The 27,398-nt window shown below is 40.7% G+C and overlaps 1 protein-coding gene across 1 annotated transcript in view; it reads right to left on the bottom strand.

Moving 5' to 3' along the window:
• LOC107296505 (copine-8) overlaps positions 1 to 26,215 on the bottom strand; it is a 64,450-nt gene extending 38,235 nt beyond the window's left edge. Inside the window, exons 1-3 of the mRNA XM_015825859.1 lie at positions 26,082 to 26,215; positions 2,056 to 2,096; positions 683 to 729 (exon numbers count right to left, since the gene is read on the bottom strand). Of these exons, the coding sequence (XP_015681345.1) occupies positions 683 to 729; positions 2,056 to 2,096; positions 26,082 to 26,215 (222 nt within the window). The remainder of the gene's footprint in view (positions 1 to 682; positions 730 to 2,055; positions 2,097 to 26,081) is intronic.
• Positions 26,216 to 27,398: the final 1,183 nt, after the last annotated feature.

The following is a 27,398-nucleotide window of genomic DNA, read 5'->3' as shown; positions in this document are numbered from 1 at the left end:
CCAGAGTGCAGGACAAGAAGTAATTGGTGGAAGCTTAAAGAGAGATATAGCTTAGAACTAAGGAGAAATTTCCTGACAATGAGAGCAATTACCAATGAAAGAGCTTGCCTCCTGGAGTTGTGGAGGTTTTCAATAATAGACTGGACAACCGGCATAGCCATTCTCCTGCCTTCCTGCTCAGATTTGACTAGAAGACCTTCAAGGTCCCATCCAGCTCTATGATTCTATGTTCTATTGGCAGCTATTTCAAACAACAAGTCAACTGCCAGGACCACAAACTGCGGTGAACAACATATCCTGGAGGGAGTCCTGCTTGGAGTTTTGCCTGGACTTGGTAACAACTAGAAAAGGACCACAACTCATTGCAACTAGTGCAAGAACATTTGGAAAAAGAAAAAAGATTGTATGCTACTTAATAGATTTTGAGTCTTTTGTTTGAACTGAGTGTTAGAGACTGAGTATAAAGGATTCAAGACATTTACATGGCGGCAACAACAACTTGCAAAACCTAGAAGGGTAGAGTTAACCCCAAGCAATATCCTGTTATTGGGGAAGTTGTAATAAAGTATTTGTGTATACATTTGCTATGCTGGTCCTTGCCAGTTCTTGGAAAGCAAAGAATTCTCACACCAGTACATATTACTTTTATATGACAGTACTCAACTACTATATATAACATTACCTCTCTCCATTCTTTATTTCCCATCCCTTGGGTGTACAAAACACAAACTGCAGAAGAGAAGAAAAAACAATCAATATAAAAAATGTATGCAAATGAACATTCCATTATAGACTAATATTTAAGATATAATATTAGGCAGATGTTAAAATTACATAACACAAATTATATTTAAGAGTTAATGAACTGAAATTCATATCTGGGATTTGAATATTTGTATGTAGTTTTATTTGTTTATTTATATATATATATACAGATAATTGTATTTTTTAAAAATAGGCATCTGAGTCAGAATTTAATGTATACTAAAAAACACTCAAATTTACCAGAATTATCCATTCCTGTTAACTTGACACTTGAGTATACAATTCACAGGCTGTATGCCTCCCCCGAGGAAGAGCCCATAGAGAGAACAAAGACCCCTCCCCAGATTTCACGGAAAATAGATTTATTTTAGAAATTTCAAAGTTCAACACTTGTCTACTGCACTGGGGCATAAAGGGGGGAATGATAATCTTGGCTTAGTCTACTTTTTTATTTTATCCCTTCCACACTAAACATGGCCTACTACAGTCAGCCATAAAAACTACTGCCAATCCCTTACATCACTTTTTAAAAGTGTCATTTTAACTATAAAAATATAATATATTATATTGTATACATATAATAAATATATGTAATATATTTTATTGTACAACAGTAAAGGAAAGAGACTTAAATGGAAAACAGTGGCTACATTAATTTTAAGGCTGAATGTAATAGAATTCATGCTTCTACTGAGATTTGTCTCTTGACAAGCTTCTCTATTTTTAACATCTTGATTGTTATATATTAAAAATAAAAAAAACATTTCTTGGTGCTCTCTGAGCTTGCTTGTTTTCTTGCAGATGTTTCATTACCCAAACTAGGTAACATCATCAGTGCTAGTGATGATGTTACCTAGTTTGAGTAATGAAACATCTGCAAGAAAGCAAGCAAGCTCAGAGAGCACCAAGGACCCCTCACGTCAATCCTGAGCTACAAATATTCTCCTTTATTAAAAAATACTTCATAGCCTACTTTATCAATTTTGGTAAACAAAATAGGCCTTGTAAAACAGACATAAAATATCCACAATTTCTTTTTCAAGCTTTCATATCTCTAAGCACAGCCTACCACAAAACTGCATTCAAATAGGTCCTGGTGTTCAATCAGCCAATCAATATCTGGTTTTTAAATTCCTACAGTAAAATCTCAATTCAACAGTGCATTTCAGGGAAGGGGTATCTGAAATGATACTTTTGTAATGAACATTATTTATGCAAATAATATACATTATTTATGCATTATCTCTTCACTGCCTTATTCCAAAAGGGGAATACCAAAATAATACTTACTTGGATCAGATTTTGAAAATGTATCTCTATCCAAAAGGTTCCTATTAATAAAACAAAATAAAATGATATTTTTGTTAAAACATTTTACTCAGTCTGCATACATAAGGCTTTTAAGAAGAGACTGGATAACCATTTATCAGAAATAGTATAGTCTCCTGAGAGAACAGGGGGTTGGACTAGATCAGCGGTCCCCAACCTTTCTAGTTTGGTGGTCTGGTAGGGGGGAGACAGGACGGTTCCATGTGAGCGGCAGGTGTATGTGCGTCACTTGCAGAAGTGGAGCTGTATACGCTCACCACTTGCACAGATCATGGCCCAGGGGTTGGACACCCCTGGACTAGATGACCTCCAAGGTACCTTCCAACACTGTCACTGTTACAAAAAAAGAGCTATTTTACACCTATGCCCAGAGAAGCAGAATGGAAATATCATTTCTGTAAGGGTTAAAATAAAGGCAAAACACATTTAAATTGCAGCTACCATATGGCCCAGCAGTTGGGTATGGGCTCTTATTAAGGAAAATGTACCGGTATATGCTTGAAACATATAGCAATGGATAGCAATGAAACATATAGCAATGATAGTCTTCTATTGTTGCTCCTATGAATTGGGTAATGTACAAAGGAATCATGGAAACTGACGCACTGTAGGAATTGAAATACTTGAAACGTAGTGAGATTACTCAGTGCATGTATAAATACTAAGAGCCAATAACTTAGAAGAGACACCAAATAAGTAGTCGGAGGTGGAAGAACGAAACAACAGATGCCATACATTTATTTTAAACAACTCCGAAAAGACACACAGTTAGGCACTAAAGTGGTAAATGTATCTGTAATGAGGGAAGAGGTGTCCTTGGGATCGAACCAGCCCCTCCAGTGAGGTCCTTCTGTTCTGTGGTAACTTGCATCTGTGGGTGAACAGCGACTGGCAAGTTAAGTCTCCTTGCTGGCACTCCCCTTCTCTTTTGCTATAAATCTTTTTTCTTTCCACACCAGCCATCTGGGGAAACAGGAGAGGACTGAAGGGGAAAACCTCTCCTAATGTGGGTCTTGGCTTAATCCAAAAAATAAACTGAAACAAAAACTTTGGGAGTCTGTAGTTCAGGCAAGCTGAAGCAGGTGCTACAAGGCAACAGATCAATTCCAGACATATACACACATACAACACCAACACACACACACACACACACACTCACGCACACTGCAAATCCATAGGCATGAGCTATTTCTTTTAAAAATTTTATTTTATTCATGTAAATGTATTGGCTGCCTAACTCCAGTGGATTCTGGGTGGCGCAAAAACAGCAAGAAACATTAAATCAACAGATTGGTGGTCATATGCCTCACCAAATTTTTCTGTCAGATCAGTGGCAGAATGCTCCTGAATTGGGGGAAGATATTGGTTTCTCCTGTCATGGTCAGACCATCCCTGGTGAGCCTTCAATTGTCTGGCACATACCTCTGCAAGGAGGCTACACCTGTTAGATTGGCGCACCCCAGATGACTAATGGACCCAGCTTGGGGTTGTTCTGGGAAACCTGCTACATGCTCTCATCAAAGCCTTGGTGCTGCATGAAATGGGAGAGGGGCCATAGCCTTGGATCAGATTGCACTTGATTGGTCTCTCTGTGCACATGATTCCCAGCAATCTCCATGATATACAGAGGAGCTGAGGGAGCTAAAGAAGGCTAAGAGATGTCTACAGTGCCACTGGCAAATGATGGGAAGTGAATTCAATTGAACATGAACTGGAACTGCTATCAGAGCCTATCTTATGGTGGTAAGGGCAGCAAAACATGTTTATTTCTATGCATTAATAAATTCACAGAGATTTCCCCAGCAACCCTATTTAGGTGACTCAGTCCCTCTTCTTAAAACCTCGAGAGATGAAGCACCCACAACATCTGAAGGCAAGCTGTTTCACTGATTATTTGTCCTCACTGTTAGGAAGTTTCTCCTTAATTCCAGGTTGCTTCTCTCCTTGATTAGTTTCCATCCGTTGTTTCTTGTCTTGCCTTCTGGTGCTTTGGAGCAGATTAAATTGCTCATATTCACTCTAGTGGAGCTTTATGGCAATGCCCATGGAGATTACAGGGGTGAAGTTTTGCAAGATTATCTGGGGAGAGTTTGATTGCATTGCACCTGAAGATGTGGGCAGGGTTTCTTGCAGCTGCTAGCTCAGTCACCTCTGTAGACCTATGTCCCTTTTAACTGGTTAAAGCTGCCCAGGAGGGAACAGATGATTGGGTCTGGGCAATGATCAATACTCCTTGAGGAAAGGGGTGGTTCCTCTTAAGGAGGCAGTAGTGTGCCCTCTCCTGAAGAAACCATTACTTGACCCAGTAAATCTGGACAGCTTTCATCCAGTCTCCAACCTCTCCTTTTTAGGGAAAGTTGTGAAGAAGGTGATCACATGGCAGCTGCAAAGGACCCTGAATGCTAGGCAGATTATCTGGACCCTTTTCAGCCAGGTTTCAGACTGGGTTATGGGAGTGAGATGGCCCTGATTGTGCTCTTAGATGATTTCTGCGGAAAGTGGAATGGAAGTAGTGTGACCATCCTCACTGTTCTTGAGCTCTCAGTTACCTTCAATACTGTTGATATTATCCTTCTAGGCTAGTTTCAGGAGTTGGGGATGGGTGGCCCTGTGTTGTGCTGGTTCTCCTTCCTCAGAGTTGGTTCCACTCAGTATGGAATGGGAGGGAAAAGATCTAGCCCACAACACCTATTTTGTGAGACGCTTCTCTATTTAACACCTACGTGATGCTGCTAGTGAGATGAATGATAGTATGGGTGAAGCGTCACAAATATGCCAATAATACCCAACTTTATATCTCCATCCTGGTCTGCCTGAACAGTGGCATGGATGTCCTGTCTTAGTGCCTAGAGGCTGTAAGGGTCTGAATGGTGTAATGGGTTTCATCTTAACCCAAGCAAAATAGAGTGGCTTTGGGTATTGGGCTGTTACAGCAACAAGTTTTTTCCACACTAGTCCTGGATGGGGTCGCATTGCCCCAGACAGATTTGATGTGCAATCTGGCTTTGCTAGAAGAGCAGGTGCCAGTTATGGTAGGAGGCCTTTGCACACTTTAGGATGGTGTGCCAGTTGCATCCATACTTGAATTGGGAAGCTTTGTTTGTTCCTGGATTGGACCATTGTGTCCTTCTGTCTAGACTACTGCAATGTGTATATGGGACCGCCCTATAGGAATATTCAGAAGCTTCAGCTGATACAGAATGCAGCTGCATAGAGTAAAAGCTGTCGGATATCTGACATATGTAACATCACTGTTTCATGAGCTGCATTAGTTGCCAGGGTGTTTCCGAATGCAATTCAAAGTGCTGATTATTACCTTTAAATTCCTTCAGGGCGTGGGGCAGGATTGTCTTAAGAGACCATTTTCCACCAGTCATTTCTATCTGTCCAATTCAGTCAGTCAGGTTGGGCACATTGCAAGTGCATCAGCCAAGGAATGTCAGAAGGTGGGAACCAGGAGACTTGCCTTTTATACTGTTATCTCTGACCGCTGGAATATCCTTCCCACCAGATATCAGGATGACCCGACCTTGTTGGCCTTGAAGAATTATGTCCCCAGGCCTGGGGCCCCAAGTATGTTAAGGGTCCTTTTCCTGGTTGTATTAACATCTATAGTAGCAGTTTTACTTGGGGCCATATATATATTGTATATTATTTTTTTATGTTTTATGATGTACACTATTTAAAATCAATTCAAATAAAATCAATCAATAAAATGGTCTGGTAACAAAACCTATAAAACAAAACAGGTTTGAGACAAAAGCCAGGTTTTCAAGGTTTTCTGGAACCCCACAACAGAGGATGTCATCCTTACTCGGGGGGGGGGGCTGCTGTCCCAGAGGATAGGAGCTGCAATAGAAAAGCACGCTTCCTAAGTCCCACAAGGTGGCAATATTTAATGGAGGAGACCCAAACTACCCCATCTCTGCTGGAACACACTGGGCTGGCAGAAACAATTGGAGATAAGTGGTATCTTGGATAGCCTTGCCCTATGTCAGTGGTGGTGAACCTATGGCACGGGTGCCAGAAGCGGCACTCAGAGCCCTCTCTGTGGGCACACGCACCATTGCCCCAGTCCTAGGCCTTCAGTTGGGTTTTATAAAACCTTTTCACTTTAGGCCTCCGCCGCCATGTGCAAAAAAAAAAAGGTTCAGTCAATTTCAACTTCTTCAACAGCCGAGGCAACATTAACGGAATTTTGTAAGTCTGAAAGTATTTCTCACTTGGTTTCCTTTTACTATCCAGAAAATGAGAGATGGTCTCTTCTGAAATGCTTCCTGCAACCCCTCCTTTCTGTGGGCTGATATCTTTTTTTACAATACAGTTGTCTCTACTTAAGAGAAAGAGTATTCCTGAGATGCAGGAAAAACCTCAGCTACAAATTATAAAACGGCAGATAATTGAGGAGAGGAGATCATTTGATTTTTGTAAAGAAGGAAAAAAAACCCACCACTTTGAGTTATAGAGGTTATGGCAGTCAACTAAAATAACATCAGCTTCCTCCTGATTTATCTCTGTAATGTCAATTGCCTAATGATAATATTCTAATATTGCTCTACTAAAAAAAGCCATCAAGTCCCTATGGTAGGGCTGTATGGCATCCCCTATGTCAGTGGTGGCGAACCTATGGCACGGGTGCCAGAGGCGGCACTCAGAGCCCTCTCTGTGGGCATGCGTGCCGTTGCCCCAGTCCTAGGCCTTCAGTTGGGTTTTATAAAACCTTTTCACTTTAGGCCTCCGCCGCCATGTGCAAAAAAAAAAAAAGGTTCAATTTCAACTTCTCGCGGGAAAAAAAAAGATCTTGCAAAGTTGGAATTGATTGATTAAACTTTTTAGTCCCACCCAGTCTGCCATTACCACCGCAGCCACGCCCACCCAATGGGCCACACCCACCCGGCACTCGACGATGCATAAGTGGGTTTTGGGTTGCAGTTTGGGTACTCAGTCTCTAAAAGGTTCTCCATCACTGCCCTATGTCATACAATCCACTTTTAAAGATGGAAGTAGAGAAGCAAGCAGCATATTCCAGAAACAAGGGCACCTAAAAAAAATAGCTGCAGAGATCTAATAAAGCCATAAGGTGGCTATTGTTCTTGAAAGGTAAAGTATCTAGAAGAGAAGGCAAGAACACAATCTTCCAGAATGATGCTCTCAATAATTCCTTTTACAGGTTTTCTGACATAACTCTGGAGATTTATTAGAAATAGCAGAATGATTTGGTGTAACTCCAGAACTCAGTATGTTTTCCTGCAGAAGAATCAGCAGACTGCACTATCACTGTGTCATGGAAATCAATGTCCTTGAAAATAGGCAAGTAGACAACATGGGGGAAACATTAAAGTCAACTAGTCTTGCAGCTAGGGTCTATAACTTTATTATGCTAGACATGTAGATGGACTTGATGTCTGGCAACTCCCACAGCTAAAGAACAGTATAGTCAAGATTAGTTGGATTATAGATTGCAGTTAAAGGAAATGAAGTTGTGAAATGAAATAGCTATTGCCCATATAGATGCTAGCATGAAGTTCAGAACCCCATACTACGTGTTACCAATCTTATTAATCTTTCCTTTCTGAAGAAAAGGTCTTCAATTCTGGCCATAGCCTTCAGCATTAATTCAGTGTAGTGAAGTAAGGCATAATGGCTCAGGGCAAGGGAATAAAACATACCCTTAACTGTCTAGTCAGCGATGCAGTAAGTCTTAAAACTCTTAAACATATTATGGCAAGTAAATATCACAAATTAGTACTGCTGTGTTTAAATTTAAAGGGCTGGGCTCAGCGTATATTTATATATTGTACATATCAGCACTTGTACCATACTTTTCATGATTCTATAAAATCATTTTTAATCTCCCATCTTTTCAAATTTTCAGAGTATCTTTTCAGGCTTGAAGAATGTGAATTTTTAAATTTTTATATCATAATTTTTCTAATAAATTTATGATCAGTTTTGTGGATATTACCATTCTATTTTTTTTTACAGCAACCTCAAACCTAGACTTTAGATGGTTTATGACTGTGGAAGAATGAATGAACTCACCACCTGGAGTGAGCAGGCATTTTTTTTCCCTTCTAGGATCCAGTTTTGGTACTGCCGGGAAATAGGAGGGTTAAAACAGCCCCAACCTCTCCTTAACAGGTGAATTTATTTTATAAAAAGGTAACTGAAAGAAAGCATGTGGGTGGATATATCAAGAAAGGAGTCAAGCCATGAAGAGAGCAGAGACTTGGGAATGAGAAACCTCCAACTCAAAGATAAGCAACTCAGAGTAGTTTTCAAATAGGAAGAGAGTTGGAGTTGCAGGACTGTTTGTTGAGAGGCAGAGCTGAGACACAAGGGAGGAAAAGAGCCCAATTAGAGTCTATAACTAAGTCCACCATGTGCAGAAGCTCTAAAGCTCCAGAAACAGAATGCTGTAATTTCTTCCAACTTGGGAAGGGAGAGAAACCCCCATTCACAAGTCTATAGTGAAAAGTTTTTTCACATGCAAATGCATTGAGACTGGCTACTGGAAAAGAACATCTGGAGGAAAAGGAAAGATTTAAAAAGCTAAGAAATATTTAATATAAGAAAACATAGTGCTACAAACATAGAAATAGGAATAGAGAAATAGAATGTTGGAAGAAAAGTCTTCATCGTGGTTCAGTCCAAGCCGGGGATAAACAACATGGCGACTGCTTTAGAAAGAAGGTTGCAGTTTATTGAAGAGGAGAGCCAGACAGAAAGATGGCTCTGGCAGAAAAAAGGGAATGAGCATATATAGGGAGTGGGTTTTTATACCCTATAGAGCCTTTTGTTTGGAGTTGTTCCTGTGGCATGAACTTTGACCTGAGTCTGAATATGCCCTTTGGTATCTCTGTGTTAATCCTATTATATCCTGTCTTAGAGTTTGGGTATGTAGATTTTATGTGTCTTTGTCTTCTTGATCTTCTAGCTGGGGCCTCCATCTGCATTTCTACAGAGCTGGTTTCTGCTTGGGGGAGGGAGACCTGGGGTTATTAAGAAAAACTGGGCATGCTTTTCTGCCTCTTCAAGATCCTTTGAGGAAATATATTTTCCTGCCCTTTTAATATTTCCTTCTCTGGGGGGCTGACTTCCCACAAGAACATAGAGATAGAAATGTATAGACTGAATAAAAATAGAAATTCATAGTAAATTCATAGTAATAGGAAGACAGTAAAATAAGATACGAATTTAATTTTGTACAATAAAACAATTTTGGATGGGGGAAGGAACAGCCTGTGTGTCACTGTTCTGCATTATTTAAAAACCCTAACAGTGATACGATAAAATGTACAGGTAGTCCTCGACTTAGAACAGTTCGTTTAATGACTGTTTGAAGTTACAAAGACACTGAAAGAAGTACAGCATCCTCACGGTCACATAATCAAAATTCAGATGCTTGGCAACTGACTGATATTTATCACGGTTCCCCCATTCATCAGGAGTGCTCAAAGGTTTTGTTCAGTGGTTCCGAGATCACATCTGCCAGCTCCTTCAGAACCCTGAGATGTTATCCACCTGGTCCTGGAGATTTAAATTTGTCTAGAGCGGATAGGTGCTCTCTTACTCATTTTTTTTTTTTTGCCTCTTTTGACCTGCATTCCTCTTCTATCTCCCACGGTGCTGCTTTTCATAGGTTGGACTATTTTTTTTCATTTTGTAAATTGTGACAGATGCAAAGAAGGAATTAAGCAGTTCCGCTTTCTCCCTGCTGCCTGCCACCGTCTTATCATCTTCTCACATTAGTGAACCAATCTTTTCCTTGACTTTCTTCTTATTCTTTACATACTAAAAGATTTTTTTTGTTATTTTTGGCATTTGTTGCAATTCTGAGCTTTAGCTTTCCTGACATCATCTTCTATTTTTTTATATTTGTTCATTTTGTCCTTCAGTTTCTCAGGCAATTCTTTGTGCAGCCATGCTGGTTTCACCGTGTGTCTTTTTTTCCCCTTTGTGGTATTGTGTTTGATTGGTCTTTTATAACTTCATGTTTCAGTGTCTCCCAAACATCCTGAATTGTTTTTCCCTTTAGAATCTCCATCCAAAGAATCCTTCCTAATCTCTCTCTTAGTTTGTTGAAGTCACCTTTCTTGAAATCTAAAAGAATAGTTTGACTTTGTTCAATTACCCGTGCCTACATTATGTTGAATGCTAATATGACATAGTCACTCTTCCCCCAAAGTTTCTATAACTTCTACCCCTTCAATCATTATATCCCTATTAGTAAGAATGAAGTCCAGCATAGCTGTCCTTCTATTTCTTTATCTTTTAGCTGACAAAATTATCAACTAGACATGTCAGGATCCTATTTTATCTCCCAGTTGGTACAGAGTTTATCTCCCAGTTGATGTTGCTGCTACCCTTTACCTTCTCAAGTACCTTCCCCCAAAAAGTGTGAAGATGGGGCAGTGAAGATGGCCACTTCAAGAGTCAAGCCTCCCTCTTGTGGACAGGGCATACTGCCATTTCATTCAAGGATAATGATTCCCTTTTCTCAAAGAATTCACCACTTCCCCAATCAAATCTATATCCCCTTCTTGGCAACTTGATTAGACTAAAACAGACAAAAATCCAGTTCACATAAAATATTGCCCACTTCATCAGAATCCACAAACTCAAAGAAATCTCTCATTGGAAGGTATCTCCCTTAATTGGATTTTGACTAACCACCATCTAACTCTGATAACGATTTTTCTCTACAAAATATCTAGCAAAAAGGTCACTGAAGCTGGCCAATGATTCATTTTGTCACCATTCATCAACAGAATTATTTCTCTTTAAACAGTATTACTGGATGACATTTTGCAGACATAAAAAGAACATAAAAATATGGAAGCTTGCCACGCTTACTGCCACAGTATATAGTCAAGTCTGAGTTTCAGCAGGCTCTAACTTTTCTAGTTTTCCAGAAAGCTTTAAAAATCTGGTTCTTCCTTTAAGCATTGGATGGGGTGAGACTGGAGCTCATGGCTGTAAATGTTGATGTACTGAATGTTTGTTTAAGAAGCTGGGATTTTATTTATTTTTTGTTGGAGATTGATTTTATTATTTTTCTTTTTTATTACTGCTTTTGTGAGCTGCCTAGGGCTATGGCCCTTAAGTTGGGCAGCCAATTAAACCTTTAAAAATAAAAGTAAATAATGATTTATATCCATGCTTATTCTAGCATTGCTTTAGGTGTTTTTGTGTCATTTATCTCCTAGAGCAAATAAATAAATTAAGTATTTGTTGTTGTTGTTAATTGCGAAGTCGTGTCTGACCCATCGCGACCCCATAGTACTTATATTAATGAAAAGGAGAGATTGCTGGGAGTAAACCTGTCTAGCACTTTTTTTCAACTTAGTTTTACAGGTGTCAAGAAGGTAAACAAACTGCTGTCAAATAGTTGGAAAATACTCCGAAAACTTACTGAAAACCAAAAGTTTCCGTAAATCGACTTCAACAGGCCATTACAATAGATCTCTCCCACTTGAGATTGGTGGTGCTGACAACCCTCATGGTCACAAGAAAGTGATCCCTTAGGGATTCCACTCGAAGCTGCTCCAATTGAATAAGCAATGAATGCCTGATCCAGGTAAGGGTCACAGCTAATTGAACTATTCACAATATTAGAAAAAAATATATCAACATAAGAGCTACACCCCACAATTTATCTGATAAGTCACTGAGCAACCTCTGAAATTCCACACATACCCATCTTCCTTCCTTTCACTAATCTGACTCACTAACTGGTGATCCTCGTCACCACTGTATTTAACTAATCATTCCAACAGTAGTATAACAAATGGTCACCACTTCCTTTTGTTCCTGGCAGAACCGTGTAAGGCATTTCAGCCATTCCTTTCTCTGGCTTTTTCTTTGCAATGTAATGGGCGAAAGGTATATAAGCTCTGGTTCTACTTTTGCATGACTGTTCAGCAAAGTGCAAAACTTTGCTGAGAGCCTAGTATACTGTATTATTGATTGCATGACAATAAATGTATGTTCCATCTTCAAAGTGATTTGGTTGCTTTGGGTGAATCAGGTTTTGGTCAGAACACCTGGGCAAAGAGCTACATCTTCAGAGATGTTTTGAAATACAAATAGGACGTAGGCCATTTGAATCTGGGCAGGAACCTCATTCCATTCTTCTATAGTGGGGGTCTCCAAACTTTTCAGTCTGAAGGCCACATTGGACATTTTGCAAACATTTAAGGGCCAGAGGGGGGGAAATAAACTTTATAAATGTGCCCAACTAGGCCAGATCATTCCTCCCCCCCCCACACAATGCAAAGGAAGGGACCCTCCAGATGATCCTTCCTCATCCACCTGGCCCGAGCCAGTTCAAATGGGGCTTTCTTTGTGTGTGGGGAGAAACAATCCAAGGGAGGTCCCTTAGATCAACCCCCCTCCCCACCAGCAAAGGAAGCGTCAGACCTGGCCCAGCTTGGTATCTTAGGAAAGAAACATTCTTGACTCCATTCAGTAGCGAAAAGGTTACTCTTACTAAAGCCAAGCAGTTATAGTAGCAAAGCCAAATCTAAAAATCTACGCATGAAGATTCCCTAGTTCAGGGGTTAACTAGGGCAGGGGTAGAGTTAACTAGGACAGGGGTAGACAACCTTGGCTCTTTTATCACTTGTGGACTTCAACTCCCAGAATTCCTGAGCCAGCATGTCTACCCCTGCCCTAGTTAACTTTCCCTTCTCCTTTTCACCCCGTTCTCTCTCCATTGTCCAGTCATATTCAAAGAAGATGTTTTGGCAACTGTCCCTGTAACAGTTGGAGAGATGGATAGGCACGGCATTCCATTTCCAGGTCCTCGGCCTTGGGACGGCTGGGAACAGCATGAAGATCACTTTCTGTTTCCCCTTGTCTTCCCATGACTCCCCCCCCCCCCCCCGTGGCTTATGGCAGACCGGCATCTAATGAAGCACAGGTGTGAGCAAAGGATGGCAGTTCTGACAGGAAGCAACCCTCCAGCTGGCTCAAAACCAGTGCCACTTTTAAAAAGGAACGTGTTTCCCCTTCCTCGTCCACCAACCCTCCAGCTGGCTAGCAACCCCCCCCCACTGGAGAAATTGAGGGAATCCTACTTTTCTTTCCAAACAGTGGTGAATACAACCTGCTTTCTCTCCCTGTGCTGTTTGGAAACACATGGGAGGAGCTGGAGGGCTGAAAGGAGCCTTCCAGAGGGCCGGATGTAGCCTGCAGGTCGTAGTTTGAAGACCCCTGTTCTATAGAGCAGGTGTGCTTCCAGAATTCTGACAGCTGGCATAATGAATGGAACCTGGAGTGTGCCGACACTACCAGATCAAATTAGCTGGGCAGATACTATGGGAGATAGGCAGTCCCTCAAGTAACTAGGGTCTAGGCATAATTATATAATTTATTATCAGAAGCTAAGATAAATGTTGCATGTATATTTTGAACCATAAGCCTTTGAACACAGTACAATTTTCTTCTGAGTAACTGTATTGTAATTTTTTTGGGGGGGTACGATCCTCAAGACTATCTCACGGGTCAAACATTTTAAGCAATAAAGGCGCTTGAATATTTATTCAACCTCTACGGATGCCCAACTTTGCAAACCACCCTAGGGAGCTCACGAATTCAAAAATATGTACATTTAAAAATTACAAATTTAAAATCGATCATAAAAACATTCTCATCAAAAGCAAATAACAGATTGGCAACTGAGGACACCAGCCAGCATACTATATTCATCCACGGCTCATGGCAACAGATAGTGTCTTTAGTGTCTTACAAAAGCCAATAGGCCAGGCACCACAACAGAGAAGGCACACTTCCAGGGTTCACAACATTTCCTATGGGCTGCATATACTAATAGCAAATTAACATGCAGCTTCAGAAAAAAGTCCCAGGGATCTATTATGTAGGCTTTCATTTTTAACCACATTTACTATTTATTCAGGATATTCTACCAAGAACAGATAAATAATGTGCCCAACAATTCTAGCAATAGTTAAGAACTATTTAAGGAATTAATTTTCTTACCTACCTACAGTGTTTTTTTTCTAAAAAAAAAAAAAAAAGGTGCCAGAACTCACAGACATCATACAACCCACCTTGCCTACCCTACAGGGTTTCATCCAAAAAAGGTGCCGGAACTCCGTTCTGGGCGTTCTATGAGAAAAAAAAGCCCTGCCTACCTAAGAAAACTGTGGAATAGACAGAACAGAAAAACCCAGTTCCATTTAAATATGCAAGTTCCATTTAGAAATGTTCTATGGATGAGAATATTTGTGAGAAGCCTTCCTCTACTATCTGCATATTTCCAGATCAAGCTTTTGCTTTTTCTCTCACTTCCCTGAGGCTGCTACAGCAGCTTAAGAAACAAAGAATACCACCAAGAAAAGGTTGCATGAGAGTATTGTATAAATACGTCCCATAAAACATTGGTTTATATATGTATGGAAATTCTTATTTTGTTATATAAAAGTAATAATCTAAGATCATGCAAATGCTTTATAGTTACTTGGGAATGAAAATCAGTAAGGTAAAATTTATTCAAAGGACTGAAAGTTCACCCACTGAGCAGAAATGATGGTCATTAGGAAGGCTAAACAACTACAAGATTAGAACTTGCAAGAGATGGAAATGATTTAGATTAAAGGGCTAACAAATACATTCTACAAACGGGGACCTGGCTTCACTAAAGAATACTTTTTCATAGATAACTTAAAAATTATTCTGACTATATATTCAACAGCTATTCCACTTCAAGAGAGCGCTGCCAAATTTATCCTGCAATTTCAGTGAAATAGGAAAACTGACAAATGTGCACTAGATATTCAGTCTAATGCATATAAACTGCAAGGAAGAAAAATAAGACCAGTTTTGGTACAATAAAGACAAGATAAAATTTATGCCAGGGATTTCTCAGTGCTAGTTTGTGACTTCATGGCTTGTATGCCAATAAGTACGTTATTCATGAGTCATATTTATTCACATTTGACTTCACAATGAGAAGAGTGATAGTGAATACAATAAAAATGTAGGGGAGTTGGGATGGGAAAGATGCTATTATTAATCCATTGTCAGCCTAAACCACTTCAACCAGCAGCCAAGTTGTCCACCTGCCAGAGTAAAGGATTAATTAAAATAGTCTAAGAAACATAGAATGCATAAGATTACTGAATGCGTTGGGGTAATTTTCAAGAGGACAGGCTGAGCAACTATAGTTTTGTTATAGATTAGAATGACAAGATAAAATGGATCCTTGATATTATCACTTCTGATTCTTTTCATTATGGCTCTATTATTAAAGTTCAGAGGATCCATGAAGAATAAGTCAGATCTGGAGATGATTAGAATCCACCTATGAAAATATATGTGAAGATGACTGAAAATAGCTTGGAATATTTTGAGTCTTTCTTTGCTAGTTAATACTGTACTCTTTAGTTGCTGCCCAGAAGAATTATCCTATGTGGTTAGGAGACTATTGCTATAATATCATCCCCTATAAATTTTGGAACCGATATACAATTCCTGTGATATGTTTAAAGGACATTTAGAGAAGACACTGTACTGATCTGGAGGCCTCTAATGATGTATTTTGAATAAGGTGTCTGTTTTCTATTTGCTCCACTTGGGCAAAATCAGTTTCAGCCAACTTTATTATTCCAGGCAATTGTTAAGAACCTTAAACTGGTTTGAATTCTTAGGACCGATTTAACAGTTACTAATATCCCTTTCTTAAGGACAGTTAGGGTCCCCAAGCAGAGAGGGTAGAGGATGCCATGAAAGAAGAACCTAGAAACTCTTATTAGAGCTTTGAATTGAAAGAGGGCATTTGAAGTTAGTTTATCATCTTAGAACTCTAGATTGCCCCATTCTAAAATTTATAATAACATGAAGAATAGTAAATTATTCTGTATTTGAACATTAAGGTTATTACTTCTAAGGTGAACAAAAACTTAAGTACAAATGACATGTTCTTTTCTAGTGACAAGTGCCCCAAATATTTAAGATAGGGAGCACATTTGAAATTTTAAAAGCGTATTTACTTTTAAGTAAAAAAAATGAAAGTAGGGTAAGAAGCATATTGTTGCCCTTGAGTTACAACCTGGAAACCCAAGCCCTATACCATCTGCTAATATTCATTTTTCTATCAGAAATAATACAAAGAAATGATATGGGGAAAAATAAGGTCAGAATTATTACCAAACTGCACACATCTTAAGAACATAAGACAAAAGCTGAGAAACAGTTTACAGCAGGGAAAGGTTTTAACCACAAATACAGACCAAAGCCACGGCAAGAACCAAAGACATGAATTAATGATTTCTTTTTAACATGAGAAAATCCCAATAATGAATACTAGTAATTATTAATTAATAATAGTAATAGTAAATGGAAAGAGACACATATCTAGGACAGAACAAATTACTCAAACCTGCAAAGATGAAGTTAGGAAAGCTAAGGCCAGTGGTGGGATTCAGCTGGTTCGCACCACTTTGGCAGAACCGGTAGCTAATTTTTTGTTGCCCAGGCCCAGAATGGACTTCCGGAAGCGGCATCCACACAGAGAACCGGTTGTTTACATATTTGAATCCCACCACTGGCTAAGGCTCAGAATGAAGTAAGACTTTCAACAAATGTCAAAAATAATAAAGATTCTTTCCACACATAAAAAAACCAAGAAAAAAGTCAAGGAAACAATTGGTCCATTAATGAAAGAAGATTGCAGTGAAGTAACTGGCAGTAGAGAGAAAGAAGAGCTGCTTAATTCATTCTTTGCATCTGTCTTCACGCAAAAAGAAAATACAAGTTATCAAAAACAGAAACCACTGTATCATATCTTTAAAAAATTCCTGGAGCACCGGGGAACTACCTGAGGATTGGAAAAGAGCTGATGTGATTCCCATCTTTAAAAAAAAAAGGGGCGGGGAACAGACTCAGGAAACTGCAGACCAATCAGCCTAACATCAATACCTGGGAAAATATTGGAAAAGATCATCAAAAAACAGATCTGCGAACATCTAGAAACAAATACAATTATAACTAAAAGCCAGCATGAGTTTGTTAAAAACAGATCATGCCAAACCAATCTTATTTCATTCTTTGACAAAATGACTAAATTAGTAGATCAGAGACATGCCATGGATGTAGTATACTTAGATTTCGGTAAGGCATTCGACAAAGTAGACCACAACCTACTTCTTGGTAAGCTAGAAAAATGTAGAATAGACAGCACTACTACCAGATCGATTTGTAACTGGTTGACAAACCATACTCAACGAGTAGTTCTTAATGGTACTACATCTACATGGAGGGAAGTAAACAGTGGGATACCACAAGGTTCTGTCTTAGGCACAGTACTTTTCAATATCTTCATAAATGACTTAGATGAGGTTATAGAAGGAGAACTCATCAAATTTGCAGATGACACTGAGGTATCAGGAATAGCCAATACACCAGAAGATAAGCTCAAGATCCAGATGGATCTCGACAGACTTGAACACTGGGCCCTATCTAACAAAATGAAATTCAATTTAGAGAAAAGTAAGACTTTAGACTTAGGCAAGAAAAACCAATTGTATGGGTACAGATTAGGTGAAACCTGGCTTAACTGCAATAACTGTGAGGGATCTTGGAGCCCTAGTGGACAATCACTTAAATATGAGCCAGCAGTGTGAGGCAGCAGCCAAAAAAGCCAATGACTGCATTAATAGAGGGATAGAATCAAGAACATGTGAAGTATTCATATCTCTTTATAAAGCCTTAATAAAACCGCACTTGGAATACTGCATCCAGTTTTGGTCACCACAATGACCAAAGATGTTGAGATTCTGGAAAGAGTGCAGAGAAGGGTGACAAAGATGATTAGGGGACTGGAGACTAAAACATATGAAGAATGGTTGCAGGGATTGGGTATGTCTAGTCTAGTGAAAAGGAGTAGGGGAGACATGATAGCAATGTTCAGTATTTGAAGGTCTGCCACAAAGAAGAGGGAGTCAATTTATTTTTCAAAGCAGCAGAAGGCAACACAAGAAACAATGGATGGAAACTAAACAAGGAGAGACGCAACCTAAAACTAAGAAATTTTTTTCTAATGGTAAGAACAATTAACCAGTGGAATGGCTTGCCTTCCAAAGCTGTGGGTGCTCCATCACTGATGTCTTTTAAAAAGAGACTGGACAGCCATTTCTCTGAAATGGTATAGGATCTTCTGCTCAAGCAGGGGGCTGAACTACAAGATCTCCAAGGTCCCTTCTGACTGTTATTTATCTTCTATATTCTAAGTAATAATTATCCTTATTGCCTTTGTTGTTCCTGTGAAACAATTTTTAGAAGAAAAGACAAAAAGTACGAATTCTTAATAGATAACTACTACTTAAGGTTTAATAAAATCCTAATGAACTATTTATTATGGCATTCATATACTAATTTGCTATGCTTATTTATTTGTTAAAATTTATTTGCCGCCCATCTCGCTGTGGGACTACTCTGTTAAAAATGTTAAAAATTCTCAAAAATATGAATATTCCTAGATCTAATTTCAGCCTCATCTCTGAAAATTAAATCTGAATAACACACACACACATCAGTTGAGTAGAGGTTGTTCTTGACATACAACCAAAATTGAGTCCCAAATTTCTGTTGCTAAGCAAGACAGTTGTTAAGTGAGTTTTTCCCCATTTTACAATCCTTCTTCCCATAGTTATTAAGTGAATCACTACAGTTGTTAAGTCACTAACATAGTTGCTAATTAAATCTGGTTTCCCCATTGATTTTGCTTGTCAGAAGGTTGCAAAAGGAGATTACATGAACCTAGGACACTACAACCGTCATCAATACATGCCAGTTGCCAAGTGTCTGAATTTTGATCACGTGACCATAAGAATGCTGCAACAATTGCTAAGTGTGAAAAATGGTCATGTCGCTTTTTTCAGCACCATTATAACTTTGAATGGTCACTAAATGAATGGTTGTAAGTTAAGGAATATCTGTACACATGAACAATAAGACGGTAATATTGTTATTTTTTCTATTAACTATTTCATTCATGAGCCCTTAATCGGGAAACCAAACTACTCAATGATTTTGTCAGAGTCTCTACTGGTCAGGATGCTTTCCCTCTACTGAAATAATAAATTCTCATATCCCTTTTTTCAAATGTATAAAAGATTCTAGAGCAGAAAGCATATAATCTACACAGAACCTGAGATGGAACAGATTGATTTGATTTCCAGTTGAAAATGAAAGTGAAAATCACAAATATTATATAAAGTCATAAATAGTCATAAACACGCAAGATAGGTTGAACAGGTTAAGGCAGTGGTGGGATTCAGCCAGTTTGCACCACTTTGGTAGAACCGGTAGCTAATTTTTTGTTGCCCAGGCCCAGAATGGACTTCCAGAAGTGGCATCCACACAGAGAACCGGTTGTTCGCATATTTGAATCCCACCACTGAGTTAAGGGCTGGTGATGAAACCCAGCTTATTAAACCTAACACCAGGCAAAGCATATTAGTATTTCCTCAGGCAGACTTCAGCTTTATAGTGCATAACTGATTATTCAATAGGGCACATAAAGACTTTATAATGGCCAGCCTGCATACTGAGTGAGCAATAAAAATAATTCAACAAGGGAGCCTCCAAATGACTGTGAGAAGGACACATGTTAAAATCAGGTTAACTTATAAGAGTGAATGAATGAATGTGAATAGAGTCAAATCATTAATAATACAGAATTATACACATATAAATATCAATCACATTATACTATAAAAAAACAGCAATTTAACTATAAAAGAGAGCATACTAGCCATCTCATCTCAGAGCAAGATTGACTCATTCTAAAGCTTTACCTATGTTTGATGCTAAGGTGAAAATCTTAATGCATTTTAGGATTGCACAAGGATCTAAACTTTTGATGATTACATGAACATTTTAATCTAGATATTGGGACTCTAGAAAGAGTACAGAGCAACAAAGATGATCAGGGGACTGGAGGCTAAAACATATAAGGAACGGTTGCTGGAATTGGGAATGTCTAGTCTAATGAAGAGAAGGACGATGATAGCAGAGTTCCAATATCTCAGGGGCTGCCACAAAGGAGAGGGAATCAAACTATTTTCCAAAGCACCCGAAGGCAGGACAAGAAGCAATGGATGGAAACTAGCCAAAGAGAGAAGCAACCTAGAACTAAGGAGATACTTCCTGACAGTTAGAACAATTAACCAGTGGAACAACCTGCCTCCAGAAGCTGTGAATACTCCAACCCTGGAAGTTTTTAAGAAAAGATTAGACAGCCATTTGTCTGAAAGGGTATAGGCCAGTGGTGGCAAACCTATGGCACGCGTGCCGGAGGCGGCACTCGGAGCCCTCTCTGTGGGCACACGTGCCGTTTCCCCAGCCCTACCTCCCCCCACGGCCCCCTCCTCCCCAGCAGCCCCCCTGGAGGAGAGTAGCCCCTGAGCGTGGCCCATGCAGAGCAGTGAACCCAAGGACATGGCAGCCAGGCAGCGTAGAAAAGACTCTGCCCTCATGCCCCATCACGCAGTTGATGCTGTGGGGCGCGGGCAGAGGGCATGGCCGCCATGGTGCTGCTGGGCTGCCTGGGTGATCTGCGGCGGGCCCTGGAGGCGGTGAGTGGCCCTGTAGGCAGGCGGGGTGGGGGCGGGGCAGGGGGTGGAGCGAGGCGGGGCCAGTTTTTGGGCACTCGGGCTCTAAAAGGTTCGCCATGACTGGTATAGGCTTTCCTGCCTGAGCAGGGAGTTGGACTAGATGACCTCCAAGGTCCCTTTCAACTTTATTATTATTATTATTATTATTATTATTATTATTATTAGTAGTAGTAGTAGTAGTAGTAGTAGTAGTAGTAGTAGTAGTATTCTTGGTAACAATAAATAAGAGGTTTGTCATTAACTTTTTATTTCCCAGTCTAATCTACAGTACTGGGGACTTAGAACTATTTGAAAACATAGTACAGCTGCTCCTACAAAGACAATATTAGTAAAATGACAAACCACTGGACAAAGTTAAATGTTTAACGATAAGTAGCACAGGCCAGTGTACTGATAAATGTAACTTGTTTCTGCAATCATACAGAAAACTACTTGGAAATTTTCTCTTCTACTTTCAGCCTTTAGATTTGTTCCAACTCCCCTGTATGAAAAACCAGGAAATGGCCACTGTCCAACATTCCATACAATCTTTTGATTTTACTACACTGTGGTATCATTCCATCTCCTGTGTTATAAATATAGGTAAAATAAACATAGGTAAACTACTTCCTTCCTTGAAATCAAGACACCTCTAAATATGTGTAGACCAATGTTTACCTTTCTATCTAATGCAAAAACACTTTTACACTCCTAGAGCATGTTCACATCTCCTATTTTGAGAGAGACATGCTAAAAAAAACCTGGTAGATGCTTTGCTGTGCATTACTGAAAACTAAAAAGATTTAGAAGCATATAGAGAATCTAAATGTTAGAGTGTGTATTAAATGCTCTGAATGTTTATAACATGTAGTAAATGTGCAATTATTATTCTACCGTGTATGTTTATGCATCACACAACTTACAAATCTGGAACATTTCCAGTAAATTTTCAAATAAAAACCTTATTTTATAATGAAAGGACCAGGTTGGTATGGTAAATAAAAGGAATGGACTGCCATTGGGAAGACCTAGATTCTGGGCTACATTCAGTGGAAAAAACTCACTGGGTAATTCTGGACCAGTCACATTCTCTCACCCCAACCTACCTCACAGGGGTATCGTATGGAAAAATTGGAGGAAAGAGCACTATGGATACCAACTTGACTCCTGAACAAAAGAAGATATAAACCTGTTAACTAAATAAATCCACATGTTGTTCTTGAATGTGTACAGAATATATCAGTAATGGCAAACCTTTTAGAGACCGAGTGCCCCAAAACCGGCCCCACCACTGCTCCATCCACCCTGCCCCCACCGCGCCCATCTGCAGGGCCACTCACCACCTCCACGGCCCACCGCAGATCGCCATGGTGGCACAGCAGCGCCATGGCGGCCACGCCCTCTGCCCGCATCCCGCAGCATCAATTGTGTGATGGGGTGCAAGGGCAGTCTTGTCCCCGCTGCCCAGCTGCCATGTCCTTGGCTGCGCTGCTTCATGCAGGCCACGCTCAGGGGCGAGTCCTCCGGGGGGGCTGGTGAGGGGGCCCACAGGGGGAGGCGGGGCTGGGGCGACGGCTTGTGTGCCCACAAAGAGGCTCTGAGTGCCCCCTCTGGCATGCGTGCCATAGCTTCGCCACCACTGGAATATATCGTTAGAAATGTGAGGGTAGAAAAAAAAGCAAGAAAATATTGAGAAACCTGATTTTTCTACAATTTTCTTTTTCTGAAAATGAAAAAAAAGACAGTTCCTACAATTTTGTTTTAAATATTGTAATGTACAATGTGGCAAAGAAAACTGTTTTCATATTGCTAACCACCTTTATTCCAAAAATATTTTTACCAGAGGACTTGTATTGTATTATATATTTTTTCTTTAAAGTATCAGTGACATTATAACGAATTTATAAACAAATATTACATATTGTAAGTTGCATAGTAAAACTCTCAAATGCAAAGATACATTTTTCCTCTAGGAGGCGCTGTTGTTTCCTTTGCTAAAGACCTTGTGATCTAGCCTGTATGCCATGGATCATCAACATCTGAAGATGAGCCCCAAACTTAGTAGGAAATGACTTAATTTATCTTGTATGCTACACAGAATTGCTTTGAGTTGAACAGCCCATAAATTAATTGATTTATAAATAAATATATTTTGGTGGTGCAGTATGTGAGGATGAATTCAAAAATTAAGATGGCAACGGGAGCAGAAAGCCATGGCCTCCTATTCCCACCCTTAACTGATATTTTTCAATCAATCAATGGGGGGGGGCTTAGTGAGAGCAAAGACTATGTCTCAAACCCGATTAATCCCTTCACCTAATTAATCCCATCCAAAGTTTGAAGCAATCCCCACCAAAAGCTAATTATCGGTTATTTTTCAGATTTAGGGACATATGGATGGGAGTTTGTCTTTTAGTTTCCTGTGCTCATTCCCATCATGTAGCTTTCCCCTCTCCAAAATAGAAAAGGTTAAAAATATTCTGCTACAGGTAGTCCTTGACTTACAACCATTTGTTTAATGTCTGTTCAAAGTTACAACATCACTGAAAAGAGTGACTTATGACCACTTCTCACACGTATGACTGTTGCAGCATCCTCACAGTCACGTGATCAAACTTCAGGTGCTTGGCAATCGGCATGTCCAACGGAGCTTCTGACAAACAAAGTCAATGGGGGAAATCTAATTCATTTAATGATCACGTGATTCACTTAACTCTAGTGAGTCACTGAACAACCATGGCACAAACATCGTAAAACGGGGCATAATTCATTTAACTGTCTTATTCAGCAATGGAAATTTTAGGCTCAATCGTGGTTGTAAGTCGAGGACTACCTGTATATTCTTTCCAATCAAGTTGCCACATTTTGCTACACAGAGAAGGAACGGAATGGGGTATCACAGCCATGTATAAAATACTGATTCAATCCCTCATTTAGTACTCTTTGGAAACCCTCCCTCCCCCAATAATAGAGCAGTCGGACAAAAACTTTCTCAACCAGATTGACTATGGTGGGATATTTAAGAGGGATTAATATCACAAGGATATTTACACCCTCTGAATATACCCACTCACAACAAGCTTAAAAAGCAGTTTCCTAACATGGCTTTTTTACATAAAAAACTTGAGTGCTACACAGGCAAATTCTGACAGTTCTACCATGCAGAGAGTAATCAGTTCTTTTCCACTTTCTAAAATCAGCTCCTATGTAGAAAGAATCTTTTAGGCACAACAAAAATCTCTTTTGGAGGATCCCACCACCGTTCAAATGAGAATCAGAAATCATGGAAGCCGCCATGATTACTGAACATGCTGAATCTATCAAACATTATGGATCACATAATTTTTCTGCATCCTCCAAGTTAGTATTGGTTTGCTACATCAGTCTATTTCTAATGCTCTTTGTTAGCATGTGTCCAATATGTTTTAAGTAATTGAAACATTTATTGTAGCCATTAACAATGAAATATTCATTCAAATTATTCTGTACCAGTCTTTTATGTGTTAAAGGAAATAATTTCCAATGTGGAAATACCATCATAATGAACAGCTTATTCAATATCACATAGGCTTGAATGTAAAATTTCTGTATTGGTGTACAGAAAGAATGGTACAACAAATAAAGTCTGATTTCAGAGCTTTTTCAAAATCTGGATGAAGTCATATTTTCCCAACATCACAACCTGGTTGCTGCATTCTGTTGCCTATACAAAAGAACCGAACCTGAATAACTGATACTGTAAACAGCAGAGAAATGCCATTCTATGTGTATAGTGCAAAATTAAACTATGCAAAACAAATATTACAAAGTGTTCAGAAATGAGAAGAGACAATTCAATTCCCATTTAATTCTTTTCATTATAAAGGCCTCTGCAAACGAGGTAATAATACTGGCATAACATTTCAAAAGAAAGGGACAAGCCAAGACATTCTGGAGAAAAAAATATGAAGGTCTTTTCTCTAAATTTTAAAGCATAAGAAGTAACAATTTCCTTCCTTTAGCTGCTAGCTTTAATAGACATAAGTTGCAATTCTTTATTAGAACTCCAGAACATGAAAATTTCCTAATTAAATAAGGAAACAACATTAAAGGCAATGGATTCGTTTTATAAGGCACAAGATCAATTTTAATTTTCTCCTCTCCGTTAATCACCATGATAAAAAAAACAGTATTTTCAAAAGACCAATACTGGATTGCAGGAAGAAACAGAGTGACTAGAATGGGGGGAAATCAGATTGAATTACTCATTTCCTAATAACAGAATTTCCAATGATTCTCTTGAGGATAAATCTGATTTTTATGCATGTTGTGTGTGTGCGTGTGCACGCACACACACACAGGAAAATTGAAATATGCATTACTGTTGGCATGTTTCCCCAGAGATAATAACGTCAGTATTTTCCACTTGTTTGCATCCTGTAAAAACAATAATATGAGGGTGACAATAAAGGGGGCTTTTACACCTGTTCCTGTTTTACCAGGAACAGACAGAAGTTACAGGTACGGTACCAACCAGGTCAATCAAGTGAAAGGGGGGAAGAAAATGTGCATTTGTTATCAGCCTTGTAGAGTTGAAGGAATTTAACAACTTTTCAGCATGGAGGAAAACAAACCCTTTGCTGGATGTCGAAGAAGTAATCCTAAGCAGAGACTGACGCCAGAAGCATTTCCTGCCTCCAATAAGCCCAAGAGTAGCATTCTTTTTTTTATGCTGTTGCGCTCAAAAATCTCTTTTTTTTCCCCCTCGCTTCTCCACCTTCCCGTATTTTTCTTTTTTTCTCCCGTTTCTGCACTGGGATCGTCAATGGTCTTGTGGTCGTTTGACACTACGGTAGTAGCACAGGCAACCTAAGCCACAAGTTCTTGTTGTGAAGTGCCTGGCGGGTGTGCGTCACATACCCAACCACCCTCTTCCCGGATTGTACAACACAGGAATTTCACACCCCACGAACTTTCACCAGGTGCCAACCGAGCGTCACGGCGGGTCAGGAAAACTCCCAGGCACAGAAGACAAAAAAAAAAGTCTGGGTCGAGGATCTCCCGCACCCAACCCACCGGGGATCATGGGGTGGCTTGCTGTCAGCCCCGTGGGGGCGTAGGAAATCCCACACCCCGGCACGATCTGCGTGGGAAAGAAAAACGTCGCTGCTCCGACGGGGGCGAGCCTCCCAGGCAGCCAGCCACGCAAAAAGCAGGTTTTCCCGTTCACACGTTCACTCGCAGCCCCCGGGGAAAGGCGTGGCGGCTCCACTCCCACTCCCCTTTCCCGACCCTTCTGCCCCGTCCGGGAGCGGGAAGCGCCCCCGCCCCAAAACCAAGAGAAACGCCCCGCGCTGCACCGCCTTTCCTCTCCCTCGCCTGCCTCACCTGCAAGACACGGAGATCTCCACCCGGGTGGCCGGCACGTTGGCGCTCACCGGGTTAAAATCCCCCACGGACGCCATATTCCCGTATCTCTCCAGCTTGGGCAGCTGCCCCAACAGTTTTTCCGGACCGAACATGTGGGGCCAAAGGCGGGGCGGGGCGAGGCGGAGGGGGAAGAGGTGGCGCTAACGGAATTTAGCGGGCAGGCACGGAGAGAGAGCGCGCGCGCGCTGCGGGGAGGGGTGGGGGGCGGGCGCGGAGGGACCGCTCCGCTGCCGAGGCGCGCGGGCTACGAATGCCGAACGCGGGGACTGCCTGGAAGGGGCAGCGGGCGCGAGGATCGGAGTGGGTTTGTGACGTCACCGCCTCCGGGAGACGTGCGTGACGTCCTCCCCCCTCCCCTGGGTATCCGGGCGGAGGTGGCGGCGGGGGGGGGGTTCTCTCACTTGGCGCCTGGAATGTGGCGCGAAGCCGATTTGGCTCCCTGTTTTTCCCTCAAGGAGGCGGCGAGAAGCGTGGGTGAGGGAGGGAGGGAGGGGGAATCTCCGGATGAGGGTGATGCCGCTTTCCCGTAAAGTTCAAGTGTATTTTTTTTTTTATACTACGTGGCAGACGGGACTCAGCGGGGCACTTGACACTTAGGGAAAGTTTTTTTAAAAACAGTCCGAGAAACTGGAGTTAACGAAACCTATCAACCCATCCCCACGTTGCAGCTTTCCTTAAGGCTACAGGACTAGATAGTGAACATTCGCATGATGGGACACCCCCAGCCCGGATTAGCCAGCCTTTGCGAAGTCAACCCTGGTTGCAAGCTTTCGGGTTGGCAACGTATTCCCCGGAACTAGCGAATTGGAAGCTATTTATCCGAGGCGGCCCCGACGAAAATCCGCGGGCGGCTGCCACCCTTCTGACGCTCTCCCTTGCACGAGTTGCTCGGGAAACATCCGTGTCTCGTGGGGCGTGTAGCAGTAGGGAGGCAAATAAGCTTGGCGTCTGAACCGTCGCCGCCACCGACAATGATAGGTCTCTTCCAAAGCCCTCCTGCAAAGGAGCAACCAATCCTTCTCCAGATCAACGGAGTTGTGGGGAAAGTTCCGCTAGGGGGAATTTGCTAAGGGGTCTTTTTCCTCTTTCCAGGAAAAGGAGGTGGCATTCTCGGGTGACGCTCGCAAGAGGTCTATCCTGAACGAGGAGGAACGAGCGTTGCTTCCACGCCTAACGTGGATGAGTCAGCTTCGTCTTACTAAATGAGCGTAAAGTATATAAATAGTCCTTGAAATGTTAGAAGTATAAATACACAGTCGTCAACAGGATTCTTAC

This window comes from Protobothrops mucrosquamatus, unplaced genomic scaffold (assembly GCF_001527695.2).
Source record: "Protobothrops mucrosquamatus isolate PMUCROS unplaced genomic scaffold, P.Mucros_1.0 scaffold2840, whole genome shotgun sequence".
Lineage (NCBI taxonomy): Eukaryota > Metazoa > Chordata > Lepidosauria > Squamata > Viperidae > Protobothrops > Protobothrops mucrosquamatus.
Note: the sequence above shows the minus strand (reverse complement) of the source record. Positions and strands in the feature narration are given on the sequence as shown.